This window comes from Cervus canadensis, chromosome 3, assembly GCF_019320065.1.
Source record: "Cervus canadensis isolate Bull #8, Minnesota chromosome 3, ASM1932006v1, whole genome shotgun sequence".
NCBI classification, from domain to species: domain Eukaryota; kingdom Metazoa; phylum Chordata; class Mammalia; order Artiodactyla; family Cervidae; genus Cervus; species Cervus canadensis.
This window is the reverse complement of record NC_057388.1, coordinates 42976855-42990520: the sequence shown is the minus strand read 5'-3', so window position 1 is coordinate 42990520 and position 13666 is coordinate 42976855. Positions and strand designations below refer to the sequence as shown.

General features: G+C 37.5%; 1 protein-coding gene across 6 annotated transcripts in view; it reads right to left on the bottom strand.

Moving 5' to 3' along the window:
* LHFPL3 (LHFPL tetraspan subfamily member 3) overlaps positions 1–13666 on the bottom strand; it is a 613796-nt gene that overhangs the window by 459309 nt on the left and 140821 nt on the right. For 4 of the 6 annotated variants that reach the window (XM_043463010.1, XM_043463009.1, XM_043463008.1 and 1 more), the window contains exon 2: positions 5245–5301. The exons of the other annotated variants lie outside the window; for them this stretch is intronic. In XM_043463010.1, coding sequence (XP_043318945.1) covers positions 5245–5301 — 57 coding nt within the window. The remainder of the gene's footprint in view (positions 1–5244; positions 5302–13666) is intronic. 6 annotated transcript variants of the gene reach the window in all.

Sequence of the window (13666 nt, the reverse complement as noted above, 5' to 3'; positions counted from 1 at the left end):
CTTGAATATTTCCACTCAAATGAGGGATGAAAATACAAAACCAGAAAGTTGTATGAACTGAAGGAAGCAGCTGAATGTGAAGAAACTAGCCTCCTCATATGCACCTACCAAGAGACTTCAAGCAGACAGCCAAGCAAGTGGTCATCCGAGACAGAAAATGTTACTGACATTTCACATTCTTAGGAAAAAGAGCCCAGACTCACTAGCTGGAGAGATAAAGCCGAGTTTGAGGCCATTATCACTGAAAGGGATGATGGGAAAGCACCACAGAGAGATGCTCTTTTTGTCCTCAAACTCAGTTTTCCACCCTGATTAAATCACACATGGATTAGCAAGATGGACTGAAGTACTTTCCTTGGAAATGTAAATGGATCAAGGTAAACCCTCGCACTAAGGCCTAAAAAGATACATTGAGATACCATGAACCACAAATGTGAAGAGCAATAAAAATCTTATTCTTTGCCCTGTCTCATAGAGTTATTGAATGCAGCAAGGGCTGATGTGACTTATGGGATTCCATTTCAGAATCCTTAAATGATCCGGTTCTAATTCCCCACTTCTGAACCTGCAGAGACTTGCTAAATATACTGAGATTGTCACACCTGTACTCCATATATGTATTATGCCATCAGGGGAAGAAACAAGAAACAGTGTGACATTTTCCATCAAAGCCCAGCAGCACAGTGTGGCAGGGCAGTTATTTTTGGCTCTCAGGGGGGAAAAAAAGTAATTACATTGGGCAGGGATTCCTTGTATATCCTAATGCATGGCTTTGTTAGAAATCCTCACATGATGCATCACTACAAAAACAAATGAGCACAGATTCCTCACCACTGTCTCCATGGAATTCTGTTTCTGAGTTCTGAAATTTACTTCTTCACATTTGTCTCCCCAGGAAGCCAGGGATCTTCCCCATCCAGGGATCAAACACATGTCTCCTGCATCTCCTGCATTGCAGGCAGATTCTTTACCTGCTGAGCCATCAGTGAAGCCCCCACTTCTGTCATTAAGTTATTTCAAATTTAAATGATCAAATAAAAATTGTTAGGGCCTAAACATTATCAAATCATTTCTTCCCATTCTTTAAAGGCAATCAAAGCCATTTTCTCTTCTATCAAAGCAATTCACATTAATAGTCTGAGCACTGTGTCCTGGTATCTTTGACACTGAGAGATTCATAATAGAAATATCTATAAAAACAATCACACTAAGTGATCTTTTACATTGAAACAGAGCCTTGTACAATGTTCATTTAGTACAAGGATGGTTTTCAAAAACAGGTTCCAAAATATTCATAAAGGGTGATAGGGAATTAACTGAATGCTGTGGATTGACAGGCTATCAACAAAATAACACACATTTTTCATGAAAATGGCGAAATCACTATTTACTTGATGAACTGCAATGTAATGGCTCTGAAGGAGCCATTCTGCTGTATTGGCTAAATAATATGTGTTTACCAAAACTGAGTAATTATAGAGTCATCATATAAAGCACTGTCTGTGCCTGCCAAGGAGCGAGATGAACCTGCTACAGGATGAGACCTTGAAATCTGGCTACAGTTATTTCTAATTCTGGCACTGCAGACAGGAATGAATAAACTATATTCTGAAGTAAAGTAAAAGAAGGAAAAGAATTTCCCTGTCATTTTCACTATTCAATACTTTTTAGGAGAAAAAAAGGTCTACCAGTTAAGACTGTGATCCCAATAAATTATTTTACTGAGAAAGAACCCAAGGATGCCACCTTCCTTTGCAATATTTGTACCATATTAATGATAATGGAAGTTACCCACATGTCTTGAGGAGGAAAATATAAAATCAAAGTAAATCAATTTAGCTGCAAATGAGAATTTTTTCATCACCATGAATTGGAAAGCCTAAAGGTAAATCATATCTCAACTTATACAGCAGAAGATGGATTTCCTACATAGTGGGAGACAAACAAATAAAATATAAGAGAAAAAGAGGAAACTGCCAGTATTTGACCACTCCTGACTTACAAAAATAGTAATTTTATATGGTTCAACTTAATATCATACATGTGTCCCAAACTTTTACTTCCAGGTAAGTGGATACTTTCATTTATCTAAATTGACTGATAGAAAAAAGAAAAAAGTATAAAGTAATGTTTTTAAAGCATTTTTATAAAAACAAATGTTTGTTTCAGGGAGAATTGAAAAATGCCTAAGATATGAACCTTGATGAAATCTCTATTTAGGAAACACAGAAGTGAGAAAGGTAAGAGATTGTCAGCCTAGGGTTCCCCAAATGAGGAGCAGGCATTGGTGATAAACATGCCTGAAAGCTAGAGAAAGCAGTAGTAAGCAAATGCCACTGGACTTAAAGATTTAGAGACTATTTTTGGCCTTGACTTATATATAGCCTAACTGGCTTTTTCACTTGTATTATCAATTAGATGAAAAAAGTCTGGAAGGTGAGAAACTTATAATTGTTTGATTCTCTCATCTAGTTCAGTAAGTGTTTTGATAATCTGAAAAAAAAATGACACAAACAAACTTATTTACAAACCAGAAACAGACTCAAAGGCATAGAAAACAAATTTATGGTTCCCAAAAGGGAAGGAGGGAGGGATAAATTAGGAGTTTAGGATTATAATATATATACTGCTATATATATGGGCTTCCAAGATGCCTTAGTGGTAAAGAATCTGCCTTGCCAATGCAGGAGACACAAGAGATATGGGTTTGATCCCTGGGTCAGGAAGATCCCCTGGAGTAGGAAATGGCAACTCACTCTAGTATTCTTGCCTGGAAACTCCCATGGACAGAGGAGCCTGGTGGGTTACAATCCATTGGGTTGCAAAGAGTCAGACGTGACTGAGCAACTGAGCACGCACTACTATATATAAAATAGGTAAAACTGAAAAGGACCTACTGTATAGTACAGAGAGCTATATTCAACATCTTATAATAACCTATAGTGGAAAGAATTTAAAAAGAATAAACATATATCACATATTATAGTTATATATATATATACATATATATATATATATATACACAAATAAAACTTAACCACTTTGCTATATACATGAAACTAAATCAACTACAGTGTAGTGTTAGTCACTCAGTCGTGTCCAACTCTTTGTGATCCCATGGACTGTAGCCCACCAGGCTCCTCTGTCCATGGGCTTCTCCAGGCAAGAATACTGGAGTGGATTGCCATTCCCTTCTCCAGAGGATCTTCCCAACCCAGGGATCGAACCCAGGTCTCCTGCATTGCAGACCAGATTCTTTACTGTTTGAGCTACAGGGAAGACCAAAAACTTCAATAATTTTTTTTTTAAATAGTAGTTTGATTGACCAGTTAGAGAAAGCATTCTCCTTTTAAATTCATTATTTATAGAATGAATCCCAAAGAAAACTGGGGAGTGAAACTTTCTTTCACTGCTGATTAAAGTTATCATCAGATGTTTTAGAGAAAGAATGTGGTTTTTCCCCTAGTGTTTATCTCCACAATATGGTCAAGTCCTCACACTCTGCAGTCTGAGAGCCAAGCTCAGATGCAATTTGGTATTCAATTACATCAACATAACACATTAGAAAAAGCTGTAGAAAAAGGACAACACATACTATAAAGTTGTAATCAGAACCCAGATGCAAAATAACAGCTACAGATTTCAATACTGCTCATAATATGACAGCTTTGTGTCTGAAAACTAATAATCTCCTAAAGTTAAGAACTTATTTATCTATTACTATTAACCAGTCAGAGGAATGCATACTATCTTGTAACTGATAGCTTAAAAAACAGTTGATTAAATTTGAAAAAAAATTAAACACTTAAGATGTGAAGATCTAAATATGATATGCATGCCAAATAAAACTGTCATCTATGAATAGCTCTGATGAAGAATCTTTCTATTGAAAGGGTTTATAGATACAGAAAGAAAATAGAACACTCAGTGTGATCTTCTGGTGGCCACATCTTCACTGATTTGGTTTTTAATCTGCTTTTCCACCTGCCCCCTCCCTTCTATAACACAAGGTATCATTCTAAGTGATTAGAAAGCAGAAAACACAAACAGAACTGATTTCCCTTAAGTCAATTTCTACTGAAGATTACTTTTCAAGTCCAAATAATTTTTTTCATTTCTGGGATAATTCCAGTCCTCTTGAGGAAAAATTCATAGAAACTGACCTAAAAGGCATTTTACGAAATAAATATCCAGCTTTGTCCAATCCCTGTGTCCCTCTGAGAAGGCACTAATAAACCTTCTTGGTGATTAAAACAATATCATATAACACTAGACTTTCATTAGCAGCTCCTGCAGAAGATGAAATATCCTGCTCACAGTGTCAAGAGGCTTAGATTAAATCAAAGGACAGAAAAAAATGGTCTTCGTTCTCTCCTTTGCTACTAACATGCAGGAGAGATAGTAAGTGAGGTGGAATTTGAAAAATTAGGGCAGTGTTACAATATGCAAAACACTCTTTTTAAAAGGCATATAAAAAAATGAAATCAACTGTTTCCATGTCTGATATCATCAACTCTGTCTACATACAAATTTGATTGTTATAAACAAAAAAGTTATCTATATAGAAAGGAGGAACTAGTCTAGAAGACTGATTGTTTTGTGTCACTTCCTTAAAAGAAATGCAGTAACCAGAAAAGGAAGAATTAACTTTAGGGGCAGGTACCATTTCTCAAGCTTTGAGAACATTAATAGATAAAATGATAAAAGTTTATTGAATACTTACTGTATTCTGGGTCCTTGTATTAAGTATATTACTTCCTTTAATCTTCACAACAACCCTATAAGGTAGATGCTCTTTGATATCCCCATTTAACAATGAGGAAACCAAAAACTAGAAAGATTAACTAGCTTGCCCAAGGACATACCTAGTAAGAAGGGAAGCTGTGGTTTGACTCAAGAAGGCTGACTCCAGAATCAACACTCTTATCCATCATGTTATACCATTACCTTATACACTAAAGCTTGTGAAATTGATACTTCAGTTCCATAAAACACCTACCTGTGTTTTAATAATATAAGGCACTTAAGTGTCCTAGGAACAAATAAATACACAAGACCACCACATATTGGTCAGATGACCAATATAGTGTTAAAAAGAAAAACAACGACTACTATAAACCAAAAACAAACAAATCAAAAGCTACCTAGGCAAAACAATACTTCAAAGCAACTATAGAGCATTATCAACAAATATCTGAAAGGTCCCCACATTTAAAATATTCTTTAAAAAGAATCATCACCTACCTAAATCAGGTTCCTTGTTGTTAGGTTCTGCCAGTCCATATTTATGATTCAGAATTACTGGAAAAGAACAACTTTGGGTTGACAGAAGGTATTCTATAACCAATACAGTGGAGGTACCCCAAACCTTCAATTAAAAGTTCTAAAATTCCTTTAAACATAATCCATAAACAACAAATCTCTTAAAAGAATGGCTTCTGAAACATTCACGAAGTGGGTCAATTAAAATAACACTTTATACAAGGGATTTCACAGCAATCATAACCTAGCACTCACTTCACTGACACACAAATTGTCCTGAAAATCCAAAAAAAAAAAAAAAAGCTATTATATGCTTTCTATAGGGATGTGCACCTGGCAAGAACACACACATGGATCTCCCTTAATGAGTGGTGAAGTCACTCTGCAGGCATGTCACAGATACTCTGCTGGTTTCAAATGGCCCCGGGCTGGTATCTCTCTCTCTCTGCTTCTGTTCTGAACCATGCATGGGGAAGTAAGTGCACTGAAGGAATCCTGCTTCTGAGTTAGTTGTTAACTGCAGGTGGAATGATGGTTTCTCTATCCTCTTTAAAATGCCCAAAGGTTGTGTTAATTTGCCAACAACCCCTTTTTTTTATGGTAATCATCAGTCAACTTTTACATTTCAGTTCAATAAGCCCATCAAGATGCTAGATTTTGATACGTCATCTTCCTATTATTATAATTTTTCTTTTTAAAGTTTTATTAATTCTTTCTTTCATGCTTCTCTGTATCTTTTTAAAAAATATAGTTTTATTTATTTATTTTTGGCTGTGCTGGGTGTAGACTTTTCTCTAGTTGCAGCAAGTGGGGTGAGCAGGGGCTACTCTTCTTTGCAGTGTGTGGGCTTTTCCTTGCTGTGGCTTCTCTTGCAGAGCAATAAGAGAAGTGGGCTTCTGTTGTGCGTGGGCTTCAGTAATTGCAGCACATGGAGTCAGTAGTTGCAGCACCTAGGTTCTAGAGTTCAATAGTTATGGCACATGGGCTTAGTAGGTCCATGGCATGTGGAATCTTCCTGGATCAGGGATCAAACCCACATTGGCAGGTAGATTTTCTACTATTGAGTCACCAAGGAAGCATCCAATAATTTCTCCTATCCTGTCTGTATGCTCCTCTACTACTCTCTTCCAGTTTCCAAAGATAATACACCCATACCTCTTTTTCTGACCACTGAAGAACATCTCTGAAATTGCTCTTGCAAAAAACCTGCAAAAGTATAGGCCACCAGTATTTTCAGAATATCATGGAGTAGCCTTAGAGTGAAATGGGGTGGACTTCCAGACTCCTCACCTAGACCACTTACCAGGGGTAAAGAGTCACAGTGGCTTTGGGATTAAGGAATTTTACAATTACACATTCTTGGTGGTTAAACAGAAGCACATGGGGCCAGACTCCATGTTATCTTCAATGCTTCTGAATTTTCTCATGACTTTTATGGAGGATCTTTAAAAATGTTTTACCAGCTGAGCCACCAGGGAAGCCAAAGAATACTGGAGTGGGTAGCCTATCACTTCTCTGTCGGATCTTCCCAACCCAGGAATCGAACCAGGGTCTCCTGCATTGTGGGCAGATTCTTTACCAGATGAGGTGCTGCTGCTGCTGCTAAGCCGCTTCAGTCGTGTCCGACTCTGTGAGACCCCATAGACGGTAGCCCACCAGGCTCCGCTGTCCCTGGGATTCTCCAGGCAAGAACACTGACGTGGGTTGCCATTTCCTTCTCCAATGCATGAAAGTGAAAAATGAAAGTGAAGTCGCTCAGTCGTGTCTGACTCTTCATGACCCCATGGACTGCAGCCTACCAGGCTCCTCCATCCATGGAATTTTCCAGGCAAGAGTACTGAAGTGGGTTGCCATTGCCTTCTCCAGATGAGGTGCTAGGGAAGCCTTAAAAATTCTAGATTTCTGAGCCATTTGCTGATCTATGAGTGGTGGACCAGCTGGGTCAAGGGACTCATGCAAAGATGACTAATGGTGTTTGTATCCTTCAGTGCTAATGGCCAGTCACAAAATAATCAGAGCTCACAGAACACAGACCCTGGAGGTCAAGCATCCACACAATGGAAATAATGGTCATGGACTCCTCCTGTCTCCTCTTGCCAATCCATACCTAACTGCGCCATTCAGGGTGGGTACTATCCTGATAAATGGGTATTACTGGGAGACATGAGTATTGGGTAATACTGTGCTGTTTGCTTTGGGGCCAGGCTTAGGATTACATCTTGCTTGTCTTTCACCCTCTTCACCGGCTAAAAAAGACCAAAAAGTCTCCCAAGTTTCTACTAACATACTGATCTTTGTTTTTTAATTTCCTAACCACACTTTCTGAAAATGGGGTCCTGACATAGTTCCAACTGTTAGGTATAAACTTTCTTACTCTCCAACATAACCCAAGTCAATGAGGACGATTCAAGATTTAATTACCAATCACTAGATCACCTATGACAATCACTCCAAAGGAGAACTCCAAATATCACAAAAATGAAAGATTGGCTTAAAAATGAAAAGCATCTCTGCAGAAGTACAGTGAGGTCTAAAGATAAGGAAGTCCTATTCTTTGGCATTCTAGAGCAGAGGAGAGTAAGTAGTGATCTCTGGCAGCCTCAGTGATATACTTAAAAAAATAATCACCGCCCAAACCCAGCAGTTTGCCAAGGAGACTCTTTAAAAAAAAAGTACAATATGATGCCAGAAAGAGCAAGGTTTAATAAACACACAATTAAATAATCTAGCAAACATTGCCTGGTCAGATGGCACCCAGCCTGCAGAACCATCTGGCCGAAGAAATATTCAGAGAACCAACAACCTGAAAACCTAGATTCTACCCAGTAGGCTACAAATCTAGGTTCCTAGATATAAACTGCTTCATGAAAAAAATAATGATTCACAAAACCTCAGCAATCTACTCTTTTAGATTTTCCCCTCAGCTTCCATAAATTTATCATTCAGTTTAATTCGATATACAATGTGCCATTTCTTTTATCTTTTAAAAAGCAAGAATCCTTGTACCAAAGCTTCATGTCAATGTCTGTTATACATAGGCTGAAATAGAGAATTACATTAAGGCTAAAATTTCTTTTTTAAAAGAAGTGAAACAGATAAGGGTTAATAACTAAATCATATAAGGAACTCCTACAATAGCAAACATTATGTATAACTCAAAAACTGGGCTAAAGACTTGAATAGAGGTTTCTCCAAAGAAGACAAATAAATGGCCAATAGCTATATGAAAAGGTGCTCAAAATCACTAATCATCAGGAAAATGCAAATCAAAACCACAATGACATATTATCTCACATCCATTAGTTGGAGGAGAGAGGTGTGAGGAAAAAGGAAGAGAAGTTGTACAAACTGTGATTGCATGTTGATTGAGTTAGAATGCTAAGTAGAGAGTTCAGGAAAGATCATGGGATTTTCAAAGCAAGAATACTGGAGTGGATTGCCATTTCCTCCTCCAGGGGATCCTTTTGACCCAGGGATGGAACCCATGTCTCCTGCACTAGCAGGTAGATTTTTTACCACTGAGACCCTTGGAAGCCCACACAACATCGTGCTATACTTAACACTGTTTGCACACTTAAAAAATTTATTAAGAGGGTAGATCTCAGGTTAAAGATTCTTAGCACATACACAAAACAAAGAAAGAAGAGGCATAGGCAACTATTAGAAGTAATTGATATGTCTTGATTGTGGTGACGGTTTTATGGATGTATTTATCTCTCTAAACTCATCAAATGATACATATTAAATTTGTGCAGTTTTTTTGTATATTAATTACATCTCAATAAAGCTGTTTTTAAAAATGTAAAAAAAAAAAAGGAATTGAAAAGAACCACTCACATGACTAAGTCATAAATCATACATTAGTGTATATCAATATTCAGTAAGTAGATACCCAGTCTTTCTTAGGATTCATGGTTAATCTATGCAGTCACACAATTCTTTAGAAATAGAGTCCCACAATTCATATGTCATGAACCAATCAGAAAGTCTTGGTGGTCATGATCTTTCCTAAACTCTCTACTTAGCATTCTAATTCAATCAACATGCAATAACAGTTTATGCAACTTCTCTTCCTTTTTCCTCACATCTCTTCTCCTTCAACTAATTTTCTGCTAAAGAGACAATATTTAAACTGTAGGTTGAATGTCATTTGCTTACATGTCTATGAATATACACACACAAGCTTCCCTGGTGTCTCAGTGGTAAAGAATTCGGCTGACAATGCAGGAGACATGGGTTCAATCCCTGGCCAGGAACACACCTGGGAGAAGGAAATGGCAACTCACTCCAGTATTCTTGCCTGAGAACTATCATGGACTGGGGCACCTGGCGGGCTATAGTCCATGGGGTGCTGAAAGAGTTGGACACAACTTGGCGACCAAACAACAATAATATGTTAGATACACGCAAATTTTCAATTTCTCAAATTTCCCTTCCCCTCATTATTAGGCTGTTCCATATAATTGCTGTTCAGGTAGTTCAAATTTTCATATACTTATACTTCAGTTCACTTAAAACCATACTCTAGGGGTGATGATTTTATGGCTTAGTGATGAGAGTGAAAGAGGAGAGTGAAAGGCTGGCTTAAAACTCAACATTCAAAAACCTAAGATCATGGCATCTAGTCCCTTCATTTCATGGCAAATATAAGGGGAAAAAATAGAAGCAGTGACAGATTTTATTTTCTTGTGCTCCACAATCATTGCAGATGGTGACTGTGACCATGAAATTAAAAGATGCTTGCTCCTTGGAAGAAAAGCTATGACAAACCTAGACAGTGTATTAAAAAGCAGAGACATCACTCTACCAACAGAGATTGGTATACTCACTGCTGCTGCTGCTGCTGCTGCTACTAAGTCCCCTCAGTCGTGTCCGACTCTATGCAACCCCTTAGACAGCAGCCCACAAGGCTCCTCTGTCCCTGGGATTCTCCAGGCAAGAACACTGGAGTGGGTTGCCATTTCCTTCTCCAATGCATGAAAGTGAAAAGTGAAAGTGAAGTCGCTCAGTCGTGTCTGACCCTTCGAGACCCCATGGACTGTAGCCCATCAGGCTCCTCCGTCTATGGGATTTTCCAGGTATACTCAGAGCTATGGTTTTTCCAGCAGTCACTTACAGATGTGAGAGCTGACCATAAAGAAGGCTTAGCACTGAAGAATTGGTGCTTTCAAATTATGGTGCTGGAAAAGACTCTTGAGAGTCCCTTGGACAGCAAGCAGATCAAACCACTCAATCTTAAAAGAAATCAACCGTGAATATTCATTGGAAGGACTAATGCCAAAGCTGAAGTTCCAATACACCGGCCACCTGAAGAGCTGACGCACTGGGGAAAGACTGAAGGCAAAAGGAGAAGAGTGGCAGAGGATGAGATGGTCAGACAGCATCACTGGTTCAGTGGCAATGAATTTGAGCAAACTCCAGGAGACAGTGAAGGACAGGGAAGCCTGGTGTGCTATAGTCCATGGGGTCACAAAAAGTCATACATGACTTAGTGACTGAACAACAACAATAATTGTATACTGACTTAAATTGTGAAACATATAGTAGTTTTAGTATGCTTTGTCATGGTGGCTGAGATTGTGGTTGCTTCCTTAGAATTCTCTGTAAATCATGTTGTTTATATACAGGGATAGTTTTATTTCTTTCTTACCAATTTTGTTTTAGTTCTTTTTTTTTTTTTTAACCTTATTCATTGGCTAGGATTTCTACTATTATGTAGAATAAAAATGGTGACAGTAAACATCCTTGGCTTGTTCCTGATCTGAAGGGGGAAAACATTCAACTTTCATCTTTTACTATTCAACTTTCATCTTTTATTATTTTAGCTATGTGTGTGCTGCATGCTAAGTCACTTTAGACTCTTTGAGACCCTATGGACTGTAGCCTGACAGGCCCTTATGTCCATAGGATTTTCCAGGAAAGAATACAGGAGGGGGCTGTCATGCCCTCCTCCCAGGGATCTTCCTGACCCCCTGGATCAGACTCGTGTTTCATATCTCCCACGTTGGCAGGTGGGCTCTTTACCACTAGCGCACCATAGGCTTTTTGGAAATGCACTTTATCAGATGGGGAAGTTTACTTTTATTCCTTGTTTATTGACTGTTAATTTTTTTACATCATGAAATGAACATTGAATTTTGTCAGATGGTCTTTCTCTATCATTTGAGATAATTGCATGATATTTAACTTTTAGTCTGTTAATACAGTAAGTAAAATTGTTTGATTTTTGAATCATTCCTGGAATAAAGCCCAGATGGTTTTATATATACATTATATATATATATATATGTATAATGTGTCATACATTTATGTCATACATTTTATATTCATCATCTATCTATACACACACACACATATATTAGTATATTATATATATTATATCATAAATTAGTCAGAAGTATTTCTTTTTCTTCTGTTTTTCAAAGCTTATTATTATATATATACATACGTGTATGTGTATATATATATATATATATATATATATCATGTGTGTGTATGTATGTGTGTGTGCGTATGTGTGTGTGCGTGTATGCTCAGTCACTCAGACATGTTTGACTCTTTGCAAACCCCTGGACTACAGCCCAGCAGACTCCTCTGTTCATGTAATTTTCCAGGCAAGAATACTGGGGCAGTTTGTCGTTTCTTTCTCCATGGGATCTTCCCAAACCACGGATTGAGCCGTGTCTTTTGTGTCTCTTGCATTGACAGGCAGATTATTCAACACTGTGCCACCTGGGAAGCCCAAATATGTCTCATATATATTATATATCTCATACCTAGTATTTTATATGTATTGTTGGATTTGATTTGCTAATTTTAAATTGATTTTATGTCTATGAGGGATTTCATTTGTAGTATTCTGTAATATCTTTGCCTGACTTTGGTATCCAAGGTTACTCTGGCTTCATAAATTAGTCAGGAAGTATTTCTTTTTCTTCTTCTGTTTTTCAAAGCTTATTATATCTTTCTAATTCTTTGATAAAATTCATCAGTGCAACTACAAAGATCTGAAGTTTGCTTTACGAGGAGATTTTTGTTAATACATCTAACATTGTTTATGGCAGAAAGTGAAGAGGAACTAAAAAGCCTCTTGATGAAAGTGAAAGAGGAGAGTGAAAAAGTTGGCTTAAAGCTTAACATTCAGAAAACTAAGATCACTGCATCTGGTCCCATCACCTCATGGGAAATAGATGGGGAGACAGTGGAAACACTGTCAGACTTTATTTTTTTGGGCTCCAAAATCACTGCAGACGGTGATTGCAGCCATGAAATTAAAAGACGCTTACTCCTTGGAAGGAAAGTTATGACCAACATAGATAGCATATTAAAAAGCAGAGACATTACTTTGCCAACAAAGGTCCGGCTGGTCAAGGCTATGGTTTTTCCAGTGGTCATGTATGGATATGGGAGTTGGACTGTGAGGAAAGTTGAGCGCCGAAGAATTGATACTTCTGAACTGTGGTGTTGGAGAAGACTCTTGAGAGTCCCTTGGACTGCAAGGAGATCCAACCAGTCCATCCTAAAGGAGATCAGTCCTGGGTGTTCATTGGAAGGACTGATGCTGAAGCTGAAACTCCAGTACTTTGGCCACCTCATGCAAAGAGTTGACTCATTTGAAAAGACCCTGATGCTGGGAGGGATTGGGGGCAGGAGGAGAAGAGGACAGCAAAGGATGAGATGGCTGGATGGCATCACTGACTCGATGGCTATGAGTTTGAGTAAACTCAGTGAGTTTGTGATGGACAGGGAGGCCTGGCGTGCTGTGATTCATGGGGTCGCAAAGAGTCGGACATGACTGAGTGACTGAACTGAGCTGATTGATATAAGCCTGTTCATAATTCTACTACATCTTGTGTTAATTTTGATAAATTATAATTTTCAAAAAATTGAACTTGTTGAGTTGATTGACATAGACTTGTTCATATTATTTCTTATTCTTTTTAGTTTGTAAAATCTGTAGTGAAATCCCCTTTCCTTCCTGATATTGGTAATTGCATTTTCTCTCTTTTCTCTTGAACAGCTTTGCTAGAAATTTAATAATTAACATAATTATTAAATTATAATAATTAATATAATTAAATTTAATAGTTTGTTGATGTTTTTGAAAAACAGCTTTTGGCTTTGTTAATCCTCTCTGTTGTTTGCATTATTTAAGTTTTATTATTTCCTTTCTTCTATTGATACTTACTTTTGGGTTAATTTGCTCATCTTTTTCTGCCTTCTTAACAAGGAAATGTAAATAATTGATTTTTAAGCTTTTCCTTTCTTTTTTTTAATTTAAATTATTGAAGTAGAGTTGATTTACAGTTTTGTGTTAATTTCTGTTATACATCAAAATGATTCAGTTATGTATTCATTTACATACTTTTCTATTATGGTTTGTCATAGGATGTTGAATATAGTT